The 13,982-nt window shown below is 41.7% G+C and overlaps 1 protein-coding gene across 2 annotated transcripts in view; it reads left to right on the top strand.

Moving 5' to 3' along the window:
* LOC307255572 (ephrin type-B receptor 1-B) overlaps positions 1 to 13,982 on the top strand; it is a 165,498-nt gene that overhangs the window by 133,580 nt on the left and 17,936 nt on the right. Inside the window, exons 8-12 of one of the 2 annotated variants that reach the window (XM_080034263.1) lie at positions 300 to 408; positions 3,481 to 3,545; positions 8,272 to 8,394; positions 10,216 to 10,463; positions 11,499 to 11,714. In XM_080034263.1, the coding sequence (XP_079890389.1) occupies positions 300 to 408; positions 3,481 to 3,545; positions 8,272 to 8,394; positions 10,216 to 10,463; positions 11,499 to 11,714 (761 nt within the window). Of the gene's footprint in view, positions 1 to 299; positions 409 to 3,480; positions 3,546 to 8,205; positions 8,395 to 10,215; positions 10,464 to 11,498; positions 11,715 to 13,982 lie in introns of both variants that reach the window. The other variant, XM_080034262.1, reaches the window with a different exon arrangement.

The following is a 13,982-nucleotide window of genomic DNA, read 5'->3' as shown; positions in this document are numbered from 1 at the left end:
CACAACCTGTCAATCAGTCTTGCTAAAGCTCAGCGGATTTCAGTCAGCGCGGCTCAACAGAGAGATCTATATGTTTTCTTTATCCATCAGTAGTCCGCTCTGCCTTACCTCCCAGACACACGCACACAAACACACACACACGCACACGCACACACACACACACACACACACACACACACACACACACACACACACACACACCCTTACAAATAAACACAGTAGTGCAGCACTGCCGCCTAAGCTCCACCTAATCCATTCACAACATTTGTTCGTCTTGTCTTTCTCTTTGTGTAACACAGATGACTTCAAGTCTGAGCTGAGGGAACAGCTTCCTCTGATTGCTGGGTCAGCGGCGGCCGGAGTGGTCTTTATTGTTTCCCTTGTCGCTATCTCCATCGTGTGCAGCAGGTAACCCACATCTTGCTTTTTTTTCTGCTGCTCGTGTACTTGACAAATCAAACTTAATTAAGTTTTATTTTCAGGCTCCAAACTTCCTCACGGAGAAATGGGCAACACATGTAGCCCATACGTTTGACATTGCAATGGGAGAATATGGCTTTTCCTGGAAATATATAGCCTGGTCCTACTGAGCCATCGTACTTAATTTCATTTGTACAGAAGGTCTGGAATCGCTCAATTGACAAATGTTAACTCACTTGAAGGCGGGTGTCTGTTGAACTATTGGATCTGCCCAGTGCCGCTCTGGATCTGCCAACCAATCGCATAACGTTTGGTGCTCCAGCTTCTGACTACAACTGAAACTGGCGCATGTCATTGTTCTCAGCGACTCCCTCTGTTCGCTGATTGAACAGGCAAAAAATATGGCTGATAAAACCCACAAATATACCGCAGACCCAGACTGACTACCGGAGGGAAATTAAAATTGAGCGGAAGTAGGTAGGCGGGCGGTGCCAGGCTAGGAAATAGGGGAAGGTGGGGTGATTTGTGCAACTTTTTACTCAAAGTGATTTTAAAGTGAGGCCTTGACAGTTATGTCTCCAACTCAAATATGTACATATATTTCAGGATGTTGTGCATCCCTGGCAATAAAAACTTTGGATCTGGAATAAACTGTTTAAAGAGGACCTATTATACTACTTTTCTGGTCTTAATTTCTTGTTTTACACTGCTATAGAGTAACCTGACACGAATCACATCACAAAAAACTATGTAGATTTTCGGGAAGCTCTTTCTCTTATTTTGGCGATCCAGCACATCCTGTCAACACTTGAGTGTGTGTGCTTCGGCAATCTCCGCTCCCTCCGCCTGTGCATCGGCCATCTCCGCTACCCTCCCCCCCCCTCCTGCAAACCCCACTCTGTTGTGATTGGTTACCTTCCTTCCGAAACACTTTCAGTGGCGGGAAGCGCGAGCATGGACCTATAAGGGCGCGAGGCAGACGCGAACAGGGAAGTGACAGCATTACCATACATGGAAACATCCGCGTGGTCACATCACCAATTTTTATGCGACGTCACCAATTATGAAAGGGTAGACCGCTTTGAAGACGTGACTTCTCGACTGGCTAGAATAGTGTTTAGTGCTCTGCACAGACACCCCAGACGGTCAGCAGGGAATACGTCGAAATGCATGTAAGTCATTATTTGATAATTTAGTATGGTTAAGCATGACTATGAATCATCATAACAACGTTTATAGGTCATAAAAGTCAAAAAGCATCATAGGTCCTCTTTAAGAAATATAGCTTTCGGAAAAAAAGTTGTCTTGTCGCACAAATCACCCCACGTAGTGGGGTGATTTGTGCGTCATTTTGTCACAATGACAAAGTCACCATCATCATCTTTCTGGCCATCTGAACTCTCATCAGTGGTGTCGTTAAGTGGAATTGAGATGTCACTCTCTTCTGAGCTACTGTAGACAATCACTTTCTTTTGGTGACCAGCGTATACAGCCATGCCACTGGCACAACTCTCAGAAATGTACTTTGCACTAGTTGCTCCGTGCTTGTGGAACCAACTGCCACCTGACAAATGTGATTCCCCCTACATTTCTGCCTTTAAATCAAGGCTCAAAACCCATATGTACACCCTGGTGTTTCCTCCCCATTAACCTCTGCACTACTTACTTACCTCTGCACTACTATCTGTGTTTATGTGGATGTATGGGCTTTACGTCTTTTATTTTGGTTATTGTTATTTTACCTTCATTGTTTACCTACTGAATGCACTATGTACAGCACTTTGGACAGTGCAAACTGTCATAAATGTGCTTTTATAAATACATTTTACTTACTTACTTACTTATAACTCACCCAGGCCCTTGCGCACAAATCACCCCATCCCCAGAATTTTGGATAATAGGCATGATGCAGCAATTTAGGGTTGACATCGTGCTAACTATATAGACTCAAAGTGTAGCATACCAAAGCACTAAAACATGTGTCAAATGTTTTCAAACGTGTCTATAATTGTTCAGACACAATAATCAAAAAACCTTGATCATGGAAATTTTACTTTGAAAGGCAAAACACAGTTTTTTGAGCTTAAATGTGCTTATATCTTATTCCTTGTGTCTCCCGTATTTACAGGATGAGTCAAATGGATGGCTCTTCTTAAATATGTGGTCACATTTCCAATTTCTTCCACGGTTTTCTAGAAACAAGGGGTTTTGCAACTTCCAAAATGCACAAATCACCCCACCTTCCCCTATAAGGGGTGGACATAAAATAATGACCACACTGTTATCCAATACAGTATATCTCGCATGCGCCCCCCATTTGCAATTCACTACGTAACTTTGCATAGCATGCCTTCTTTCACAGTGGAAGTTTAGAATAATATACTGCATCTGAAAGATTTATTGGAAACTGACTGACATGCATAGATGTATTTTGAGATAATGGGCCCCTGGGCACATACTCTTAAATGAACAGTATAGAATTTGCACATATAAAGCTTATTCCTGTGTGTGGGGGCCTTAAAGGCCCCTCATGAAGTATCTTAGACAGAGCTACTAATGCTGTTGTTTTTAACTTGCTAAGTCGACTCACTTGAAATGGAATATTCAATTCTGCTGAGCTAACAGCTCCTACTTCGACCTGTTTAACTGACTCAGGTCAAGCCAATTTCATTGTGCGGTAGTTTGTCACATTGCCACTTTCCTATCTTGGCTCCGCTTTAGATATATGAAAGTCAAAATGTTCTGCAGTGCTGGTAGGTGCAACTGTGAGCAAGTAAAGCGTTCATCAAAGGGGCCAGGCTCTTTTGATGCAGAGCGGGTGAAGTCAGATGAAAAGCAGTGAGATCCTATCATGGTCTAATTAAAAATCGGTTCATTTTCTTAAACTTCCTTTGCCATTGCTAACCCTCTGCTGCAACTTCTTCTTCCTCTTCTACGTCATTTCCAGGCCACACAGCCGAACATTAACATTTATAAGGTCTTGTTTACATGTCCTCTCTCATGCTGTCATTTCTCTCTCTCTCTCCCTCTCCTCTATCTCAATATCGAATGCTCCCTCAGGAAAAGGGTGTACACCAAGGAGGCGGTGTACAGTGACAAGTTGCAACACTACAGCACGGGAAGAGGTGAGTCCACCCTTAATATTGACTGCTCTTATAAGCTTGTGGTTAGTTTTGGGTGCCATATATTTTAGTTTGTCTGTGCCAGATATCTCAAGAAATACTTCACAGATTTTGGTGGTCATGTGAAGCACTTTTCTTGGCTCATAACTCCTGAACTGTGACACTTTTCCATTTGTCAGCAAAGCCCACTCAAATGTTGTAATGCAGTTTAAAACTTAAAAGTATAAGTTATGTAAGTTATAATGATAAAATAAGACATGTACAAGATTGGATGTCTTTTTTGAGGATTCTCATTTATATGGAATTCATTTTAGCTACACCGCCATTTTATCCTTTGTCCAGTCCTCTATTGCTGTCATACCATCCATTATATGTGACATGTACATAAAGACCACTCTCTCACATAATGCATTCATGAAAAGGAGGTAGGGTTAAAGAGAAATTACCTCAGGCGTAGCAGACGTTTGTGGATATAAATTACATTTTTCTTTCCTTTACACATCGACATTGACTGACAGTCATCTCAGGTGTGTAAGTTAGCCGTGATTGAGTCATGTTAAGCACCCCCCTGGCACCCAATGATGAGGGGAAGAAGCCTGGAGGGACACACATAACCTCAGACACACACACACACACACACACACACACACACAGGGTGAGATTTGTACCTCGAATGAAAGCCCTATGTACTGCCGACCTAGCAGTCTCAAAGGGCACTCACTCGAGGGGATAGAGTTTTGTTGAGCCTGACACAGAAAAGCGTTTCAACACACTTACTTTGTGCCATAGCCACAGCAATGGCTGACGGCGGCTCATTAAAACTGCTGCTAGGTTTTTGTCATAGGCTATCTTTTGGAAAAACCAAATGCAATTAACATAAGTGGTGAAAATAAACAAAAGATCAGAGACGCACACAGCCCTAATCGTCTTTGAAGTGGAGAGGAAATAAAAGGCTGATAAGGGATCCTATTCATACGTTTATTTCCTTCAACCTCCAAAACCGCCAACACTCATGAAGTAATCCCCCACACCCCGAGATGCATTGTTTTTTTTTCATTCGCCCAAGAGATTTGACTGACAGTCTTGTAATTACTGTATTCAACCAAAGTGACAATTAAATAGCGTCAACCAGCCAATTGTTTTGGGGTGATTCTCCGAAAAATGTGTTTTGCCGGCTTTCACCCAGCTGCCTATGGTTTCAGCTGTTGCCAGCCACACACATCAGGTGAAGTCTCCTCACTTTCCAGCCCACCTATTGTGAAAGGCGTCAGGATGCTCATACTGTAAAGTCAGTAGTGCAGCTCAGTGGCCATGGTCATGAGAATCAGACCTCTAACACCAAACACTGGGGTGGATGTCGTAAACAAGCAGATTGGGACACAAGCATGACAACACACATATTTCCATAGATTAATTAGGCTTTGCGTCACAAGCATATACGCCATATTACACACACTGCACTGCACTGCATCTGCGCATTTGCTATTTTTCATCTTCTCCCTATCACTCTTTTCCAACCATCAACAACCTGTCAACATCAGTTAATTAGCAGACAGACGTATACACAGTCTATGCCCTAATGCTTAGATTGCGTATGATTTGCAACATATCTTGAAATCACAAATGTTCGAATCCTGTGTGACAAATTGTAGCTGTATCTGAACACTGCATGAGAATGGGATTGTGTAGACTGTTGTGTGACATTTGTCATTGCCCTTCATCCCCCTAAGTATTATATTTGTCAAAACGTTTTGGGCTGATCAGAATTATTCGACGACATGAAGACTCTCATAGGGACTGACCCAAACTAACTAATCGATATAAATGCAACTCTTAATCCCATACCATTTATAATATTCCTTTTGTGATTGTCCTTCTAATAAACTAAATGGTGTCTGACAGATGATTTTCAGGCATCAAACGATAGATAATTAGATTGTGCTTGGGAAATAGACTCAACTCATTATATTCACAGAGCCACAAAACAGATCAGTGTGTGTCTCAGACTGAAATAAAATGGGAACGGATTCACATACAGGCGTACAGTGTTTTGGCAATTGCTGATGTTCATTTCTTAAAGTGGATAATCGCATGAAACATATAATTTAAATATATTGAAGTAATGTAAATTATGTTTCCCTGGTGAAAGAATAAGAGTATAAGAATACTATTAAATAATTCCTTTAAACTTAAAAAAAGAAAACATTTGTGAAGCTACTGCTTCCCCTTACTGGCACTGTTTGTCCTTAGCCAATATGTAAATTACGTGTGGTAGGACCAATAACTTAATTTAACCAATAGCTAGTAGTAGATTAATGTAAACATTACTGCCGTGCAGTTGATTTGTGGTTACATTAGGGCCATTCAGTAAACGAGCAGGGCAGACTAATAGCAGGCTAAATGCTGGGCATTGGTGAAAATAACATGGTTATGTGCAGTGCAGTAAAGTGTGATTTAGAATGCCGGTCAACTGCATACTCTTTAGCGCTTTAGCAAATGTTGTGATAGCCGAAAGATTTTTGTTGAGATTTATTATCCAAATTCAAATCAATAAATCACTTTGTCCATTTTTTCTAATGTATGCTTTATACATGTCATTGAATAAGGTATGCAATTATTGTATATGTGCTATATGCCGGTGAGTGAGTCATTGCAGCAGTCGTGCATTTTCTCCTGGCAGGCTTGCTGGTGTATGCTTTGAGTGAAAGTGTAGCTGACATTTGGATACATTTGCGTCATACACTCAGATGAAAGACCTATGCAATATTAAAGCAATAATCTATTTATTGTCTAATGGCCATGAGAAGATGAAGCCAATGCTGTAGCAGAGGGAGTGAGACAGAAAGACACACTGTTTTTGCTCTAAATTTGATATGAAAGTATAGGCTCTTGACTGTGAATTAGACAGTCATGGATGTGCGTACGTGTACGTGTGCGTGCATGCATGTGTGCTTGAGATTGTATGTGTTCTGTTGTGGAATTGAAATATCAGCGTCTTAAAAGATGAGAAGTTAGCAATTAAATGCCAGATGACACAATGTTTAAATACAAATTAATAGATCTGTAATGTTTGCAAACATGAGTTTAGACAGCAATCAAGCAATGGGATTGTAATGAATTGACTGCTGTAAGGCAGTGTTTCTTCAGAAGATATAGCAAAATCTATTAAAGCACGAACATTAGCCTACGTAATAGATTTTATCCGGGTTAACATAATGAGTCACAACAAACCTACGTTGGCGCGATCTCGTCTCCAGTACATACTATCTGAGTTATAACAACCTGATTTATCTTGCATAAGACTATGCAGAACAGGTAGACAGTTACATCACTTGTATGAAGATTTCACAATATATGACAATACAATATAAATTTCATATATGCAGTATATACACATATACATTCACACAATATTAATTTCCATAACAGTTCTCATTATGCTTGTTGTTGTGTATGCTCCCTGCTGACATTGTGAGTTCCACCCGGTGTTGCTGCCGAAATGAGCAGATTGGCGACACTTGCAAATAGAACCACTTTACGGAATGCAAAGCTGTAAACCCTCTGATGGATTAACTTGAATCCAATCTGTATGGAATGTCTAATGAACAATTACATTCACACAGACAGGGTTCAAGGCAATTAGTGCCGTAACTAGAATCAGCTTCTACTCGAGAGCGAATGTGAGGCACCTTGATCCCTCCCAAGACCAGACCTCATCCTCCTCACGTCTCTTGAGACCCCTCCCTCTCTCTATGTGGCTTATGCAAATGAGCAGGCTCAAATTGACTTGATGGAGAAGGGTTTATTCCAATCAGAGCTGCCAAGAGTTTGACTAACAGCTCTGAGAGAAAAGAGGCTGCCCTTGGGTGTCACTGTAGAAAGGATGATTTGACGTCTGCTTGCTCGCTGTAATGTCCACCGTTTGGCGACGTGCGTTGAATTTGTTTACAAGGGTTTTTTTCGTAATTTCGTTCCCACCCGGGCTGTCAGTGTCAACACAGAGAAGGCTGTCCTCTGTTTGCAGTCCTCTCTAGTCTGTGAACTGAACTCACCTATTGCTGAACAGCATAAAGAGCTAGTTGATAGCACAGTGGTTTTATCTCTCATTATGAGCTCCTATAGGGAGAGGCTGCAGGGAAATTGTTTCTACCACTATCAAAGCGCAGAGAATGCAAGGGTAAGGGATAAAAGACTAAAAAAAAACTCTCTACATTTACTCTTTCTATATACCCTCAACCCCTCCCTCTATCCCTTCATCTCCCTCGCTCTATCTCTCTCCATTTTTGTCTGCTATGCTTCCCTCTACCATGTACTGAATCATCAAACCACCATTTTGTCGTCTGCTCTACTCGTAAACTGAAGCTGTTCCCGTAGTCATCCACATCCACTATTCTATGTGTGCCAATGTACATTTACATACTTTAGTATTTTAGCCAGTCTCTGAAGAAGACACTCTAGTAACATAGGTTATCATCATTTATACAGTTAAGAGTGTGTAGTGATTGTAAGTAATGCTGTGTCACTCTGTGATTTATGCGCACGACTTGAAGGGCAATTGTATTTTGTCAGTCGTCGTTATCACTGGGCATTAGCACGAGGGAGAAGAAAAAAAAAGTCTACATTGTTTTTCTGGTAAGCTCATTGGGCACTCTGGTTGTTTTAGAACTCTCTTTGCGAGCCGACATGTCTAACTGCCCCTCCCCACTGGGCTGCCCGACCCACTTCTCAGGCTCCCCGGGGATGAAGATCTACATCGATCCCTTCACCTACGAAGACCCCAACGAAGCTGTTCGAGAATTTGCCAAGGAGATCGACGTCTCTACCGTCAAGATCGAGGAGGTCATTGGTGCAGGTATACAACATGTGTGAATAATCGGTGTGTTTGTGTGTGTGTGTGTGTGTGTGTGTGTGTGTGTGTGTGTGTGTGTGTGTGTGTGTGTGTGTGTGTGTGTGTGTGTGTGTGTGTGTGTGTGTGTGTGTGTGTGTGTGTGCGTGCGTGTGTGCAATATACACGCAAGGTGAATGAGCATTGCTATATTTAAATGTATTTATGTATGTTATATGCATATGCCTTTGTGCCAGCATGCAAACAAGTTTAGCCTGCATCTGCTCAAGGTCGGAAAGCTCAGCCCTTTTGGCAGCCACATCAGATGGGAACATGTCAAGGGCCCATGTCAAGTGCACCAGCAGCATATAGGCCAGCTACCCTGGGACCTAATGGCATTAGAAATAACTCAAGCCTTTCGGGCCTATTCCCCGTGCTTCTCTGTTTTAGGATCCTATTAGTGTTGCACTCTAACATGATCTACCTCTGCTTCATCCTTTCTCATTTACCGAACATGTAAAGTAGCCACAGTGTCAGTTTGTGTCCCTTATGCGTACAGCTGATCTGTGTATTGTAACAATGTCTTACTGGAATTGATGAACAAGGCAATGAGCACATTCTGCAACCTGAGGCTAAAATACCTTTTGCTAAGTATGTCCACGTGACTCTCCAACATGTATTTTCCTTGAGAACAGGACACAGAACAGGAAGGGTGTGCTGGTACCATATGTGTGGGTTCACATACAGGAGCTAAAATACCCCTGGTAATGAGACTTGGCCTGGAATAGCTACATGCGGACTGGCCTACTCAGCAAGCTAGGTGTGAGATAGCGACAGAGAGATATGGTAGGGGTAAGGATGCAAGGGGACAAACTAATTAAAGATTTCCGTTTTTTGTTGATTTCACTGCGTGGTTTCTCAGCGGGACACCAAGGTGGTGATAATTAATCAAACCGGTTCCAAACATTTACTAGGCAGCGTTTGCCTGTTCTTCTTTGATTAGGGATATGAAGGCTCTTGACAGACTTTTAGGATAGATGACTGTTGTGAGTCGGAGAAGCCACACTGTTAAGGATATGATAAAGGAGCAACACTAGAGGAGTATTGGATAACACTCAACATGCTTCATATAGATTACATCAGGATCTATAATAACACTATAGATTCTCCCCAGGGGCATGAGATGCCAATATGCTTAAAGGCCTACTTCAGCAGTTGGAATATGAAGGTGTATTGAACTCAGAGATCCTATTCAGTATAAATGTGCAATTTTTTTTTTAATCGGATCATCTTAGCCTGAGAAAAGGCAGAAAGAGTGTTTTATGGTCTCACTGTCTAACCCTACAGTTTCCTTCTTGTGACATCACAGTAAGGGTTAGGATTAACAGGACAGCTGGGCCAAGGGAAGACTAAGGGAAGACTGGGGGAAGAAAAACCTCATTCATTATATTATAATAGTTATTTTATAGTGATAGAACGCTGATTGTGTATGGGTGAAGTATTCCTTTAATGAATACATTGACATTTTTCGAATCATCAAATTTTGTTTGATCCCCTTTTTAAAGGTGCTACGAGGAACTTTGAAATATTTCGGAAACAGTCTAATTTTTCCATCTGTGCAAAGGAAGCTGTTTTTAATATAGTTTTTCTTAATGCTTTTGTCATGGGTACACTCACCCAGAAACTACGACTGGCGTAGCAAAAACACTACCTCTTTTGTCCAAAGGGGGTGCAAGAATGAACATAAACTGAAAGTTCCTCGGAGCACCTTTTAATCAGACAAAAGTAGATGAGTTCTTGCTCTTGACATTGCAACCACATTGCGCCTCTCTCTGTTTCCCCGTCAAGGTGAATTTGGGGAGGTTTACAAGGGGCGTTTGAAGCTACCCGGCAAGAGGGAGATATATGTGGCCATCAAGACCCTGAAGGCAGGCTACGTGGACAAGCAGAGACGGGACTTTCTGGCTGAGGCATCAATCATGGGCCAGTTTGACCACCCAAATATCATCCGTCTGGAGGGTGTAGTCACAAAGAGCCGTCCAGTCATGATCGTTACCGAATTCATGGAGAATGGTGCCCTCGATTCATTCCTCAGGGTGAGTAATTTTTTTTGTGTGAAGACCAACATATAATATGTCATAGTTGCAGTTATATGGTGGTGATCAAAAGTCCTATTCATTAAACATTATGGAACTGAGAAGCTAACTGGAAATTAATCGTTGAGAAGGTCCCACAAAGGAAGTTAATGCTAAAGAACCCCTCCTAGAACAAATTTTAAAATGAGCCTTCTAAAACCCATCTTGTTCCAACATAGAATGTGTTTCATGGCAAGGAATACGATTTCAATCATTCTTAATTGGAAAATGTTCCATTAGCCCCAGCCCTATCAGCCTTTAATTTCTCTATCAATGCCTGCAGCTATTAATGGACTCCTCAGTCTTTTCTTTTGTAGTCAGGATTGAACGGACATAGAGCTTAATCAATATTCAACTCGCTTTTTTTCCTCCTTCAATCTCGTGGATTGATGTTCTATTCACCTTTGATCTAGGGTGGGTTTAAAGGGGCTCTTTGAAGTTGGCTTTGCTAACCGCCACATCCGACTTGTGTTTCCATCGATCTCCCTTACCCTCTTATTTGTTAGTGTGTTTCGGGGGGTTCAAAGCTCGCTCTTCAGAGCGCTCACACAGGGGTAGGGGCACCATGCGTGGATGTTAAAGAGATGGATGCCTACATGCCAGAATGGAGCAATGCTTTAACACTTACAATGAGCAAGATTGGCTCCAGCAATCCATTTTGCTTGTCTGTGCTTTTCTAAGACGTTAAATGAGTTTGAAAGGCAGGAAAGAGCGCAGAAGATATACAAGAAAGAGAAGGGAAAAACATCTCTGAAATAAGTTACCATAATGAAAGGTGGATTCAGCGATTTTTAATCCAAAACAATGTTTGTCAAAATCAGCAACTTTCTCCTTACCGTCCGCTTCCTGTCCGTACTGTTTTTGTGTTTGTGTGAAAAATAATCAGGTGTTTATACAAAGCCTAGGCTCTGTAAATGGGTAGCCGTATGTAAACAATAGGAGACCAACCGTGAACATTTTTATTTTATTTTTTCTCTCTGTCCTACTCTACTCTAGCAAAATGATGGTCAGTTCACGGTGATCCAGTTGGTGGGGATGATGCGTGGGATCTCTGCCGGAATGAAATATCTCTCAGAAATGAATTACGTCCATCGTGACTTGGCTGCAAGAAACATTCTGGTCAACAGCAACTTGGTGTGTAAGGTGTCTGACTTTGGCCTGTCACGCTACCTACAGGATGACACCTCTGATCCCAGCTACACCAGCTCTCTAGTGAGTACTTGCACTGTTCACCATTAACCTTGCTAGAGTGGTCTGGCTAACATTATTTATATCACTCATCCGGTGTTAACCTGCATTTAATGGATGTTTTTTTATTTTACGTGTCCATTCAAGTTTTTATTCACAACGTTACATCTTAAAAACTCTCCCCCATCAGCCTTGTCAGTTTTTCTTCTATCTGACGGTCTCATTCTTTTTGAAGGCCTTAGAAGGCTTTCAAATTCTTATTTCATATGAGCTGTGTCTCTCCTCTTCCTCATCTTCCGTCCTCCTCTTTCCTATATTCTGCAAGTCACGGACTGGAGGTCTGTCATATCTTCATTAGTGTGGAGACAAGCCTCCTCTGGGAAGGCTCCTCTCTCTTTGACATGACCAGAGTGCAGAGAAACCAAAGGGCATTGCAGCCTCTCAAAGTGACAGCTACCACCTCCTCTCTCTGCCTCCCTCCTTCTCTCTCACTCCTCATTCATTATTACTAGGGCATCATGGGAGGCTTTGGCTCCTCATTAACTCCTCCACACCACAGATCTGTAATTATTAGCAGCCATCGTTAGTTCATCTTCTGCCTCTCCTCCTCCTAATTCAAAACACACTTTTACATCCTCACAAACACACGGCACAGGTCATTAGTTTGTCTGTGTGTGTGTGTGTGTGTGTGTGTGTGTGTGTGTGTGTGTGTGTGTGTGTGTGTGTGTGTGTGTGTTTGTTTGTGTGTTTGTGTGCGTGTGTAAGTGCGTGTCTTGGTTTGCAGGTGTGTACTAGTATCGCGTATTGACTCTGCTTTGATATTTTTGTGCAAATTAGCTTGTTAACTGCCAACTTTTTAAGTGTGTTGCTGCCTGCTCTGGTCCTCTGCACGCAACTACTGGTCAATAAAGGATCAGGAGCATAATGTCTATATTATTTAACCTAAAGGTCAATTTTGAAGTTGAATAAACCAAGAACATAAATATAACAGTCATTTTCACCATTTTATGTTGTAATTAACTGAGCCATGTCCTGTACCTTACAAAGTTTGTTAGGGACCTGACCCAACCCATGCTGCCAGTCTTACCTGGGAGAAGATATTTTCACTTGTTTCATGAAACCACCTTGGGGGCTCCTTCTGAAAATAATTCAGTGTACACACTGCGGATGTTTAGCATTGTGGTAGCACTGTATATATTATGAGTAAATGTGAATATATTATGCTATAAAAAGGGCCTATTTCAGGATCAGTTTCAGAGGTATTTCAACACTTCAGATCAAAAGCATGAGCCAGTGCTACACAGGTATCAAAAGAGAGATCTCGGAATAATTAGTGTTCATCTTAATATAGGTGAAGGAACACAACAATAATACAAAACATACAATGCACTTTATTTATTCTCGATAGGGCATTGCTTTGGTAGAAACGAGTCTAATCATTCATCTTTGTTTTACGCAAAAACACACATTCACAACATACATACTGTACAATATAAACCCAGGGGAGGCTACTGATTGTCCAGAGGTGGTAACCCATGTGTGGAGAGGAAGTGTTAATATGGGCCAGAGGAGATATGACCTCACATCGGTGTGGCTGAGGGCTAATTGCTCCCCAGGAATAGCTTGCTTTGTATGCTTGACCCCTGTGGCTAAACCTAGCTGAATGGGTCTTATGTAGCAACAAAGAGGAGCAGCTCCTCTGTTGTCTGCGCCGCTGAGCTTGCCAATAAAACATTGTGTGAAAGGTGAGGATTGGATTATAGATTGCGGTCGGCATTTTGATGTTGTTTAATGCAAACAAAGTCTCCTTGAGGGCATTATCCGAAGAGTCAATAGGGCAGACAAGGTTTGAAGTTTGAACCTGGCGAGCTGTTTTGATGGTAAGGTTTTTTGATGATGTTTTTTTTTTACTGATAGAGATTTTAAAAACAAGCACATTACATCATTGGTTATGCTTCACTTTGAAAATGTCTGCTGCCTTATTATCATAAACATCCAGATGAAATATTCAGTTCCAAAACTGTTTTTTTTTTCCTTCTGAAGCAAGATAGCAGTTTTATTCATAACTCAATACGTACTGAGAGGCCGGGTCCATATATGCCCGTTAAATTCTGAAATGGAACATAATGTGATGCTAAAGTTTGTACAGTTTATACAAATGTAGCAGTTGTTGCCGCAGACTTTCATGTCACCTGTCCTCCTGAAAGCCTAATCCCCTGTATTCAGGGGAACATGCAAACCAGTGTTGATCCACAGGTCCCATACAGGGCCCTACAGTATATGCTGTAATTA

The sequence above is a fragment of the Ammodytes marinus genome (genome assembly GCF_949987685.1).
Source record: "Ammodytes marinus genome assembly, chromosome: 9".
Classification (NCBI taxonomy): Eukaryota; Metazoa; Chordata; class Actinopteri; order Uranoscopiformes; family Ammodytidae; genus Ammodytes; species Ammodytes marinus.
This window is presented reverse-complemented; position numbering and strand designations above follow the sequence as displayed.